We start from the raw sequence: 13,995 nt of genomic DNA on the forward strand, positions 1-13,995 counted from the left end.
TAGTATTTTTATTTCATTTCATTTCATTTTCATTTCATTTCATTGTAGTATTACTGTAGTAGTATTTCTGTAGTATTGCTATAATATCTTTTTTTATTTTTTAGAATGAAAGCAAAACAATCCGTTATATTCTTGTTTTTAAGAACAGAATATGATACATAGTTTTGTATCATTTTTTAATTTTTTGTAGTACTTCTGCAGTAGTATTTTTTTTTACCGAGTACGCAAAAGCTAATTCCGAGTATGCTTGGCTAAGAAAAACGGCCGGCGGTCAGATAGAAGGCCAGTAATTGATGACAAGTGCGGCGACGTTGCCTTCGGGCTTAGCTTGAGGGATTAATAAACAGACATGGGAGGAAAAAAATGACAGTTACAATAATCTTACTATAAAAACTAGGTCACGGGGGGGAGCTAGCTTGATTCTGGCATTTGCGACGAGAGCCGGAGCTGAAAATGATGTTTGGATTTGAGTTGTGAAAATAGAGCAGGGATTACGCCGAGAGCACATGCCCCCGACAGCACGTCCGGCTTGTTCTGGGGAGAAGGGATTTATCTGCATCGGGAATCCGTTCTCCCTCACGCAACATCCTCCTTTTCGCACGTACAATAAATACAAAATAAATACCCAAAACGTGAGGAAGAGAAACACGAAGCATTGAAGCATGATGCACACGATTCAAGTCGGGTTTATTGATAAACAGGCTTCCCGGGGTCATGTGACTCTATGAGCGGCGGCCATATTGGAGTACAAGCTAAAACGGGTGGAGAATTACTAGTCGATCCACGTTATAAGTTTGAACAAGGTTTCGGAGACTACATAAGAGGAAAAGTTCAAGGTTTCAAAGTTAGAAAAGTTGGGGAAAATCAACAACCTGAACCCGTATTTTTGAGACTTTTTAAGAGGCGGCCATATTGGATTACAAGCCAAAACGGAAGAACTACAAATCAAATCCACGTTATGAGTTTTGATGAGGTTTTGAAGACTGGATAGGAAGAAAAGCAAAACTCTTTGAGAACTCGATACCAGTAAAAGTTAAGGAGAATCGTAATATTGACCTGTATTTTTGCGACTTTTTAAGCGGCCATATTGGATTACAAGAACTTCAAACCAAATCAATGTCATAAGTTTAAGCAAGGTTTCAAAGACTAGATAAGAGAGAAAAGTAACGTTTTCGAAGACTAGGTACCAGGAAAAGTTGGGGAAAATCAACCACAGAAACCCATATTTTCAGGAATTTTAAAACGGCGGCCATATTGGATTACAAGCCAAAACGGAAGAACTACAAATCGAATCCACGTTAAGTTTAGATGAGGTTTTGAAGACTGGATAAGAGGAAAAGCGAACATTTTTGAGAACTCGATACCGATAAAAGTTGAGAATCAATAACATAACCCTGCATTTTCTCGACTTTCTAAGTGGCCATATTGGATTACAAGCGAAAACAGAAGAACTTCAAACCAAATCCATGTCATAAGTTTAGACGAGGTTTCGAAGACTAGATAAGAGGGAAAAGTAACGTTTTCGAAGACTAGGTACCAGGAAGAGTTGGGGGAAAATCAACCACAGAAACCCATATTTTCAGGAATTTCAAAACGGGGGCCATATTGGATTACAAGCAAAGATGGAACAAAACACAACTCAAAATCGATTTATGAACTTTGTAAGTTTAGATGGGGTTTTCCAAAAACTAGATATAAGGAAATTTCAAGAGAAATCAACAGCAGAAACCCATATTTTCAGGATTTTTGAAGCGGCGGCCATATTGGATTACAAGCCAAAACGGAAGAACTACAAATTGAATCCACGCAATAGTTTAGATGAGGTTTTGAAGACTGGATAAGAGGGAAAAGTAACGTTTTCGAAGACTAGGTACCAGGAAAAGTTGGGGGAAAATCAACCACAGAAACCCATATTTTCAGGAATTTTGAAACGGCGGCCATATCGGATTACAAGCCAAAACGGAAGAACTACAAAACTGTATACGTTCAGATGGGGTTTTCCCAAAACTAGATATAAGGGAATTAACAGCAGAAACCCGTATTTTCAGGCGATTTGAAGCAGCGGCCATATTGGATTACAAGCAAAAAGGGAAGAAGACATAACTAAAAATCGATTCATATACTTTATAACTTTCGAAGGGGTTTTCAAAGAATCGATACCAAGAAAATCTGAGGAAATTGAACAACATAGGTAAGTATGGATCGATTTGTGTCAGGACCAGAACGGAGACAGGACCCACTTGCGTTACTTTTCTCTCAGTTTAATTGGAAGAAAGGAAAGGGTGGCACCCACGATCCAGTGATCGCTGAACGCAGGAATCAGGTTGCTCTGAACGTGGAAGTGGGACTTCCGTGGCGAGCGATGGCGGTGTCGGAAATGGGTCAGTAGCTGGGACAGGAGAGCAAAAAACGTGGTCAGGATAAAAAAACAGGTCGAAGCTGGGAAACAGACAAGAGCAAAAACAGGTGGGAGTCAGGGTCGAAAAAAGCTTGCCTAGAGGAAACTGAGATTCGCAGACGGACTGACAACAGGGGACACATAGGAGTGGGTTTAAATAGGGACAAGGAGCCAATCAGAGTCCGAGGCAGTTGGCGCCAAAGGAGCGGGCACGGGTGAGTCAAATCAGTAATCATGACAGATTTTTTCTTCGAATTTTTCCCAGTCATCTAATATGGCCGCTGCTTCAAAAGTCACGTGACCCCTGGAATCCTCTATAGCCACTCATCACGTTACACATAATTAGTGTTCAAAAAACATAAAATACTTATTAAAACCCGTTGACGTAAACATTTCATTGTCTTTATTGACAAATGCTGAAAACTACAAAAGTAGCTAGTACGTAGCGCAAATGCTATCGCTGTCAGGACCAGAACGGAGACAGGACCCACATGAGTTACGTTTCTGTCAGTTTTATAGGAAAAAAGGAACGAGTTGCACCCACGATTCGGTGATCGCTGGCCGCAGGAAGCAGGTCGCTCTGAATGCGGAAGTGGGACTTCTGCATCCGAGGGATAGCGGTGTCTGGAACGGAAAACGTCTCAGTAACCAAGACAGGAGAGCAAAAAAACGTGGTCGCGTCAGAAACGAGTCGAAAGCCAGGAAAGGAGAATAGACGTGGTCAGGATTATAACTCAGGTCGAAGACGGGAAACAGACGGGAGCAAAAAACAGGAGGGAGTCAGGGTCAAAAAAGGCTTGCCTAGAGTAAATTGAGGTTCGCAGACGGACTGACAAAAGGGGACAGACAGGACTGGGTACAAGTACTGATCGGGAGCCAATCAGAGTCCGAGGCAGTTGGCGCCAAAGAAGCGGGCACAGCTGAGTCACATCAGTAATCATGACAATCGCTTGCAAAACATCTTAATACTGATAGTTTATTCAAAATATTGTCACCCGCATGTATGATGGGTAAAAAAACCAAAAACTAAGGTCGTTTCTTCACATTTATTCCTTATTAATGGAGAAGACGGCCATTTTGTGTCCTCGTGAGAGCACCCAACATCATTAAATAGACTTTATGATCCCTTTTAAAGGTAAACAAAACTGACATGGATATAAATGTCCAACTGTTCCCAATTCATGCCTTTTTCCCGTTTTTAAATGTTCCCATATTTATTTTAGTATGTTTTGAATGTTGACATGAAGATTTTATGGGAGGAACGTGGCACTCTCATTTCTTTATAAGAACAAGGAGTCAACCATAGGTGAGACGTTGCAAAATAAACTTATTTGATTCAAGATTTATGCCGTCATCAATAAAACCTTTGAGCAACACCCTAAAAATCCTGCAAAGACTTGTGTCAGGATTTATCAACAGAGAAGAAGTTGGTTACGGCTAGTGAGCAGGAACAGAACAAGTAAACAATTCGATACTCGATATTTTCAGAATTCTAGCGACAACACCATGCACCGTGTTGTAAGACTAACTAGAGCTAAATGAACAAAACCGGGAAACGACGCAGGAAATGCTGGAAAAAAAAACTAGCCTTACCTGAACAAAACATGAAAGTAAGACAATGCAGAATATGTTTGAACACTTACTGGGTCTACCAGGAAAAAAGCGAAAATAATACAAATTACAGGGCAGAATAGGCTAAAAACAAAACAGAAAAGAAAGACATTTGTAAAACTCCAACTGAACAAAACATGAAGGAGGAAATCACAAAATATACTGGGACACTAACTCTAAATGAACAAAACATGGAAAACAGACAACACAGGGTCTGATAACTTTAACTGAACAAAACATAGATGGAAGACAACACATCATATGTTGGAACACTAAAAAAATGAACAAAACTTGGAAGAAAGACAACACAGGTTGTAATAAACTGTACAAAACATACCGGAAAAAATATCGCAGGATAAGCACGGCGGCGCAGTGGTTAGCGCATGTGCGGCACAGTTCATGTCTTGGGAACCTCCTGCGTGGGTTCAAATCCAGCTCCAGACTTCCTGTGCGGAGTTTGTATGTTCTCCCCGTGCTTGCGTGGGTTTCCTCCGGGCACTCCGGTTTCCTCCCACATTCCAAAAACATGCATTTCAGGTGAATTGGACGGTCCTAATTGTCCCTAGGTGTGTATGGGCCAGCGAGTTGTCTGTCCCCGTCTGCCCTGCGATTGGCTGGCAACCAGTTCAGGGTGTCCCCTGTCCACTGCCCGATGATTGCTGGGATGGGCTCCAGCACCCCCGCGACCCTACTGAGGATAAGCGGTGTAGCTAATGAGATGAGATGTTTGAACACTTACTGGGTCTACCAGGAAAAAAAATGAAAATAAGACAAATTACAGGGCAGAATAGGCTAGGAACAAAACGTAAAAGGAAGACACTTGTAAAACTCTAACTGAACAAAACATAAGAGAACAACACAAAATATGTCAGAACACTAACTCTAAATGAACAAAACGTGGAAGTAAGACAACACAGGATCTGATAACTTTAGCTGAACAAGACATAGATGGAAGACAACACATCATACGTTGGAACATTAACAAACTGAACAAAACTTGGAAGTAAGACAACACAGGTTGTAATAAACTGTACAAAACTGGAAAAAATAACGCAGGATATGTTTGAACACTTACTCAAAATAAACAAAACTTTGAAGAAAGACAATGCATGATATGTGGGAACACTAACTCCAAATAAACAAAACCTCGAAGGAAGAAAACGCATATGTTGGAACACCAACTCAAAATAAACAAAACTTTAAAGTAAGACAACGCATAATATGTTGGAACACTAACTCAAAATAAACAAAACTTTGAAGGAAGAAAACGCAAGATATGTTGGAACACTAACTTTCATTGAACAAAAAATGAAAGGAAGACAACGCAGGATACGTTGGAACACCCAATTTATAGACGGCGCTAGATATTTTGTAAAACTCCAACTGAACAAAACATGAAAGTGGACAACACAAAATATGTTGGGGCAATCGCTGTAAATGAAAAAAACATGGAAGTAAGACAACGCAGGATATGCTGGAACACTTGTTTACATTAGCGGGACGAGAAATAAATAAATTCTACCGCAAGCACCAGAACACCCAACAAAGTACAAAAAGTTCAATACGAGCTATTTTTTTTAGGTAAAAATCTGCTTCACCTAACGTCCCCCCTTCCTTTTTTAACTTTGTTTTTATTTGGTGTTTATTACTTTCTTGTTTGGTATTCTGCGTACAGCGACCTTGGGTGTCCTAAAGGCTCTTTGAGGTCAAATGTATTAATATTATTATGATTATTATTAGTAATATTATTATAAAAAGAGGATAAACTATTAAGAAACATATTTTGCGATCTCCAACCTTTCCATCATAAATCTTCTCATGTTGATTTATGACCTACCTAAGTGTGACGTCATTTTAACAATATTCTATATCTCTGGTGCAATTTCTCTACGCAGCAGATTTCAACTGGTGGTCTTTTTTTGATCAGGCATGTCAAGGGGCAGCTCTTTACATGCAAAATAAATGAGTGTTGGGGTCCTTATCTTAGTTTGCATGCTAGCTACACATGCAAAATGAAGTTGATTGTGTGTGATGCTAATTGAGACTTTCTTTGCTTCTTTTCTTCTTTTTCTTGTTGTTTTTGACTTCTTCAGCCGTCCACAAAACACCAGGTGAGTCCAAAAACAAATGTTTCCTCTTTTCTGTGTGATTTAAAAGTGTTTATTAAGTCATAATTACAGTTGTGTTGTTTCCTATGGCAACTCTTTGGCTTTCCCCCCAAAACGTCCAATTGGAAGAAAATTAAGCTCATTATTTTCTTAATTTGAAATATTTTTATATTATTATTTATTATTATATAATTTCAAACGTTTTTTCAACACATTTTTGTATTTTATTCTTTCAGAGTATTTTATTATTCTACTGTTTAATTATTTAATGATTTTTCAATGAAAAATAAAATAAAATTTTAGGTTTAAAGTATTTAACATACCTAAACCAGTGAATATATACTGTAAAGAAATAAAATCTTTTTTTATATTATAACCTGTTTTTCTAGTAAATTATAACAAATAATGAAATTTGAGTGATTTTATTAAATATTAAGTTACTCAAAATGTCATATTTTTTTTCTTCTTTCTGAGTAAAATAACTAAATACCGAAAAATATAAAAATATATTATTTGATAATTATAAAAAGATAAACCTATAAAACAAATTGATGGTAAAATTTGAAGAAATGTTGTCATATAAGAAAAATGATTTGAAAGTAATTAAAAAATAGTAACATTTAAAAAATATAATAAAGCTTATTTTAATATAATGAATTTAATGTGAATATACAATCAAAAAGTAAAACAAAGTATAGTGAAAAATTATTGTAGTTTGAGATATGTAACTTGAAAATGAGTTTCAAAAATAAATGCAATAAAAGTATTGTAATATAAGAAACATAAGTTAAAAATAATTTAGAATTAAATTAAATAAATAAAAACAAAAATTGTAATGTAAGATATATAAATACAAAATATAAAAAAAGAAAGCAAATAATTTAAGATTGTAATATTAGAAACATTATGTAATAATAGTTTATAAATAAAATTAATACATAGTAATAAAATATTGTAATATTAGAAATATAATTTGAAAATATTAAAAAAGCAAACAAATAATTAAAAATGTAAATATGAGAAACATGTAAAAATAATTTAGAAAATAAAATGAATAATGAATGATAACATATAGAAATATTGTAATAAATATGATGTGAAAATTAAATATAATAACAATATAGTTGAATAAAAAACTATTGTAACATAACTAATGATAAGTAAAAATAATTTTAAAGAATAAAATAAATACCTGGACATAGTAAAATAACAAATATTGTAATATAAGAAAAATAATGTCAGAAAAACGTAAAACTTTTTTTAAAAAAACAAATAAATACGTATCATAACATGAGAAGCATAATGTCAAAATAGTTTGAAAACCTAACTAAATAATAAAATTTAAATCATTTTAATAAAATAAATATAATTTGAAAATAATATGAATTTACAACAAATAAATAAATAGTGTAACCGTAGAAATGTAATGGGAAAGTAATTTGAAAAATGAAATAAATAAAAAATAGAAAAATACAAAATATAGTTTGAAAATAATAAAAACAAAAATAAACTCAACTAAAATAATTCGGGGCTAATATATAAATAAATAGAAACTTAATGTGAAAAGAACAAAAAAATGGATCTAATATAATAATATTTATTTGAAAATAAGAAATTTTATGTGCAAATCATTATAAAAAATAAAATAATAATCATAATAAATAGTAAAAATATTTTAATATAATTCATTTGACTATAATTTAACCCTTGGATGCATAATGATCCCATGGGTTGTCATTCTTTAAATTATTCAAATATAAATAAAAAGTTTTAATATTGTCATGTTCCAGGGAGTTCTCATAAAACCTGTTCATGCATGATACGATGAGTATTTTTTTTTCCCCATCCTAAAAAGTGTATCTATTGGTAGGTCATGCATCTAAGGGTTAAAAAAACGAATAAATAAGTGAATAAACAAATACAAACATATATAAATAAAAAATATTTAAATTGTTTGCAGTGAAGGCAAAACCGAAGCAAGCATTGCTGCTACATTTTGGGGGTATATTTTCAAATTTCAAGTGCATTTTTATTCATAAATTGGTTGCAGAGCGACCACACACAAATAACTCTTGAAAGCCGAGACTTTCCTACAACACTGTTTGTATTTTCTAATTCCTTTGTCATGGTTTGCTGTCCTGCAAAGCATGAAAATAACAATACAAAATAGTATTGGCGTGCAGTTCTTGAATCTCTCTTTTTTTTCTTTCTCCGATTGTTTCTATTTCAGGCCTGGCGCACCTGAAGGCAGAACAAGGTACTTCTTCCTTTCTATTGGCTTGTTTTTGTGCACCCGACTTCCTTTTGGGGCACGATTTCATGCCTCCACTACCTGTCTGTGTGCATTTGCTGCACTTTTTTTTTTTTTTTTTTTTGCATGTCAGCTTGGTATGATCTCATCTCACCTCGGTCTTACCCAGTTTTTTTTTCGTTTTTTTTGTGTGGATATTATGTAACTGTGTGCATTGCTGCATAACAAAAAGCGACCTTTACTTCCCTAAAACAATTTCTGTTTTGTATTTTCTCCTTGACTCTAGGTGTAATAATGAATATTTGATCATTTGGAGTGACACCAAATGTTCTGGCACGATTCTTGACCATTAAAGTAGGCCAGAGGAGTTGCCATGCCAACGGCAAAGGCATTACCATACTCGACTTACTCGGAATCAGTGTAGTGTCTGTTATTTATATATATATATATATATATATATATATATGTGTATGTATTATATGGATATTTCTGTCTGAATTTTTGATAAGCATACAGATTTTATTGTACAAAAAACATTTTTTTTCGCATCAAGGAATGAATACCGTATTTTCTGCACTCCAAGGCGCACCGGACTTTAAGGTGCACCCCCCCAAAAAATAGTCTCATATATGTTCCATACATAAGGCACACCTCACTATAAGGCGCTACAGTCGGAACGTCAACAGACCAGTCTGTCAGTCACACTTTTTAACCCCATAACATTCAGACGGCCCGCCATATTTGAGAAGCAAATACGTGTCTCAGACACGTACAGACACGGTGTCTGTACAATGTCACCAGTCACTGAAATACGTCATGCCTCCATATCATTGTAAAGCTTAAACTCTTGGGATTCAAGATATGCTGACCATTTAATAATAGTCAATCAACCGAAACAAAACGATCAGCGTGTAACAAGATACCCCAAAACTATAAAGCCGGCATAACTCGCTAATTACCGTAAATTCCGGACTATAGAGCGCACCTGATTATAAGCCGCACCCACCACATTTTAGGAGGATAACCGCTTTTTACTTACACAAGCCGCACCTGTATATAAGCCGCATGCGCCCACATTAAAATATGTAACATAATCACAAAATTAACCTTAACCCTACTTTGAGTCCCGCGATTTTAACTGAACAGGGATTTCTTAAGGTTTATTGTTCTATATTCTTTATTAATTATCCATTATCCGTTATCGGTCAAATCATAATACGCTACAAAGCCAAGGGGCCGAGACACTTGCTCTCAGCTAAGAGGCTGAGTCAAGGTCCTAGCCACAGAGCTAAGCAGCGAATCATTGCCAATGCACCGTTCCCGGAGGTACTGCAATACCGGGCCGATGCGTGGAGTGGACAGAGCAAGCTCTTATTCACATGCCGAAAAAGTTGGAATTCCACGGCCGGCGATTTTAACTGAGGGGGGGATTTTGTAAGGTTTATTGTTCTATATTCTTCATCAATTATCCATTATCCGTTATCGGTCAAATCAAAATACGCTACAAAGACAAGGGGCCGAGACACTTGCTCTCAGCCAAGAGGCCGAGTCAAGGTCCTAGCGACAGAGCAATGTAGCGATCATTTCGAAAGCACCGTACCCAGAGGTACTGCAATACCAGGCCAATGTGTGGAGCAAGCTCTTATTACATCTCCAGAATGCAAAAATCAAATGTCGAATTTCATAATTGCAGCCAGCTTTTTATTTAAAATACACAGTCTAATAATCACAGCCGGCAAAATGAATGGAAAATTATACCGGTACTTAAGATTTGACGCAGACCTGCAGAGTCCCGGTCCCGTTAAAAGTAATCCAAGGAAAAAAAGTGTATATTTCCAAAGGTAAGGGTTGGAAAAAATGTATATCCACTATTGTCTGCCGTGTCCACAAACACTCACCTTTACCGGTCCCCACTTCCCATCATCCTCCGAGTCTGTTACGTCCCTTCTTTTCAATTGGTCAGTGCAAGACTTATCAGAATAAGTGTCCAAAATAAATACAAATAAATACATTACTAAAATATACAGTTGCAAATACGTATTATACATGGTTACACATATTTACAAAGAAGGACGGTACACCGAGAGAGTTTTCAAAGCTTTAATAATAATATTATAACTTTCATCCCAAACCGTGACTGTGACAGGTAGCTACACGCTACTAACAACACGTTGACGGTTCTGTTACAAAAAAAACATACTGTACGTTTAGAAATCACAGTAAACCGTTCTCATCTTCCTCCCTAAAACTAGCGTCATCTAAGTTGTCCTTCTTTAGTGTGGGAAAGAGACATTGTCGTATAGATGTCGTCCCACGCTCCCTTCTTCAAAAACACGCGAGCAACACGCTCGCAAGGTACTGTTTGCGTGCAGTAGCTCTGTTTCCTTCTTTATCGGACTGCTCGATTGCGTTTAGCTTGTAAGCTGCGTAATGTGCCTTGAACTCGAGCGCCGCTGGCGGCTGTAGGAAAAATTACATAAATTGGCCGCATCACTGAATAAACCGCAGGGTTGAACGTTTGGGAAAAAAGTAGCGGCTTATAGTCCGGAATTTACGGTACATCTTCTGGCCTTCATCAAATTAGATGATGATACGCAACCTTGGTCTCTTCATCCATGAGTGTCGTGAATCCAACTATGTAAAATATTTACGTACTCAAACAGCAGAGATCAGACTCATGTAGGCGCTGGTTACTTCCATCTTCCTCTATGCTTGCGAGACATGGACTCTCACAGCAAAACTGGAAAAGAAAATCCAACTCTTGGCGATGCGACACTATGGGCATCAGCTACTTACCTCATGGGAAAAACCAAACAATCGGAGGGCACATTGGATCCTACGAAGAACTGTTGTCATCTGCGCACAGACGAAAACTTCAGTGATATGGACCCAAGAACAGACGAGGGACCGTCCACAGTGGAGAAGGCTGTCCAGAATTGCGTCCTCATTGGTGCCTCAAAGACCCATGTGGTTAAGGTATCCGTGAACTACAAAATGCAGACAAATAAAACAAAAATGGCCGAAAAGCATCTCTGCATCAATGACCATTAAAATAGGCCAGAGGGGGTTGCCATGCTATTTATAAGGTGCACCGTCTTATAAGGCGCATGGTCAGCTTATAAAAAAATTGAAGGCTTTTAGGTGCGCCTTTGAGTGCGGAAACTACAGTACATTCATTTAAATGTGATAGGAGTGAAGTAAATTGTAATTTCTTTTCACTCTTTATCACTTTTCTTGTAAAAAAAAAGCTCTTTATAACTTGATGCCAAATCCCCAATTGAAAATAAGTGTAGAAAGAAGGCAACAAAATGCAAAATCTAAAATAAAAATGACTGTGAACATTAATATTAAAAAATATATATCTTTATAATCCACCCCAAAAAATATACAAGAAATTTCCATGTAAGAATTTAAAAACAAAGTTAAATAAATGCCACAAAATATAGATGAATATATAACTTGAAATCACAAATAAATACTAAAATAAAAATAAATGTGACCATTCGTATAAAAAAATACAACTTCACAATTCGCTGAAAATACAATAAAGCGGATTCATTTAAAAAGTTCCCGAAAAAAATATTAAAATAAAAGCCACGGTCCTTAGTGTGTCTTGGGTTGGACTCTTGCAAGTTGAATTTGGTAAATTCTTGGTCGATTTTCATCAGGTATCGCGTTAAGTCGTCTTTTTACCTGTTACCGATACCGAGCACCATTACCACCTACCCATCCTGAAATGTATACCATTCGCATGACTGCAAGGCTCTCTGCATGAAAATTTGCTGTTAAATTAGCGGGAATACCGTCAACTAACTCCAGTTTATTGCAACTTTCTTGCTGCTCCCTGGGATGACGCCGCCCATTCTCCGCCCTTCCTTGTTTCTGCGATCTTATAGGTAGAAACAGAGGTACAGCAGCTCTTTTTTTCTATGACTTTACTGTGCTTTCTCGATATTTTGTCGGGTATGTCTTAATGCAAGTAGCTCGTTTCCAAGGATGCTAATGGGCTAGCGCGCTGCTATCCCATAGGTAGAAATGGAGGTACAGCAGCTTTTTTTTCTATGACTTTATTTAACTATGTCGATATTTGGTTGTGTATGTCTTAATGCAAGTGGCTTGTCTCTAAGGATGCTAACGGGCTAGCGCTCTGCTATCCTATAGGCAGAAATGAAGCTTTTTTTTTTTATGACTTTATTTGGTTGATATGTCTTAATACAAGTAGCGCTCGCTTATATTGTGTCATGATGCATGCAGAAGAAATCATGTAATTGGATTTGACATGATAGATGAGACTTGACATTTGGCTGCATGGGAAGTATTTCTACAACGCTAGGACAGAATATACATCCCTCCCCTTTTACCCTCCTGCTTCCGTCAAGCCTTTTTGCAGACACTGTCACGCTAACATACTTAGGTGAGCTGTAGCTCCAGTTCCAGACTCGTCACGCTGACTCATAAGATACGAAAAAATGACAAGCTTTGCACGCTAGCCGATGCTAAGTAGCACAACTCAAAAGTGTGGATTCCCCAAAATATATATCGGTCTAAATAATAGAGAAGAGCTGCATGTATTGTCACAAAAGTACGAAGCCTTTAGTAATATTAGAAAATGAGTAAATGTATAATAAATATGTGTCAGGAAACCTGCGAGTCTTCTCACACCCTGAGGAGGCCAAAAAGAATAAAATCCAGAGTCATTTTTGTAAATCAGTAAATATAAAGATAACTATGCACCCTGTATGTCTTGTGACATCAGTAAAAGGCCCAAAAGGACGATGCTTATGTTAATTATTGGAAGTGAGTAACTTTGTAGTAACTATTTGCACCTTGCACGTCTTGTGACACCAGGAAGAGGACAAAAATAAAAGTAAGACCCTGAGTGTTTTAAGACACCAGAACAAAGCCAAAATGAATGAAGCCTATAGTAACAAGAGTAAATGAATAAATATACAGTATATATTTGCACTACTCACTTGCATGTCTTGTGACATCAGGGTCTCATAAAACCAGGAAGAGGCCAATATTAGGACCATGTACATCTTGTAACACGAAGAAATTGCTAAAAAGAATAAGCCCATTCCAATATTTGTAAATACAGTATATAATTTTGCGTTATGCACCCTGCATGACTTGTAACAACAAGAATAGGCCAAAAAGAATGAGGCCCACAGTAAGACGCATGTGATACTAAGAGGCAAAAAAAATAAAGCCCATAGTAATACTAGAATTTGATTAATTCTATATGTATCATGAACCATGCATGTTTGTAACACCAGGAGTAGGCCCAAAAAACAAAAAAGCCCATAGTAATAATACTGAATGAGTAAAAATATAACTATATGCACCCTACGTGTCTTGTGACACCAAGAAGAGGCCAAAAAGAATGAGGCCAAAAGTAAAACCCTGCAGTCTTGTGACACCAGTAAAATGCCATTGAAAAGTCCCCCCAAAACGGAAAGAATTAAACACAATCGATAAAGCGAATTTCCTGCTTGTGTACTGTTTTATAGCCACCCGCAAAGAAGGGAAAAAAAGAAAAACAATTCACGTTTGGAATCGTTTGCCATCATTCATCGGTGGCAGCGGCTTTTACGATTTTTGGCACGCGTTGTTTGCACTTTCGCTAA

At 36.7% G+C, this 13,995-nt stretch overlaps 1 protein-coding gene and 1 pseudogene across 11 annotated transcripts in view; one reads left to right on the forward strand and one right to left on the reverse strand.

Annotated features, from left to right (window-relative positions):
- nrxn3b (neurexin 3b) overlaps positions 1-13,995 on the forward strand; it is a 234,772-nt gene that overhangs the window by 18,497 nt on the left and 202,280 nt on the right. For all 11 annotated transcript variants that reach the window (XR_015848352.1, XM_088325668.1, XM_088325677.1 and 8 more), the window contains exons 3-4: positions 6,103-6,120; positions 8,348-8,374. Coding sequence is in view for 10 of the 11 variants with exons in the window: in XM_088325668.1 (XP_088181794.1) it covers positions 6,103-6,120; positions 8,348-8,374 (45 nt within the window). In the remaining variant the exon portion in view is untranslated. The remainder of the gene's footprint in view (positions 1-6,102; positions 6,121-8,347; positions 8,375-13,995) is intronic.
- Positions 9,673-9,924, reverse strand: LOC148346292 (U2 spliceosomal RNA; annotated as a pseudogene).

This window comes from Urocampus carinirostris, chromosome 20 (assembly GCF_059441175.1).
Source record: "Urocampus carinirostris isolate Australia breed hairy pipefish chromosome 20, RoL_Ucar_1.0, whole genome shotgun sequence".
NCBI classification, from domain to species: Eukaryota; Metazoa; Chordata; class Actinopteri; order Syngnathiformes; family Syngnathidae; genus Urocampus; species Urocampus carinirostris.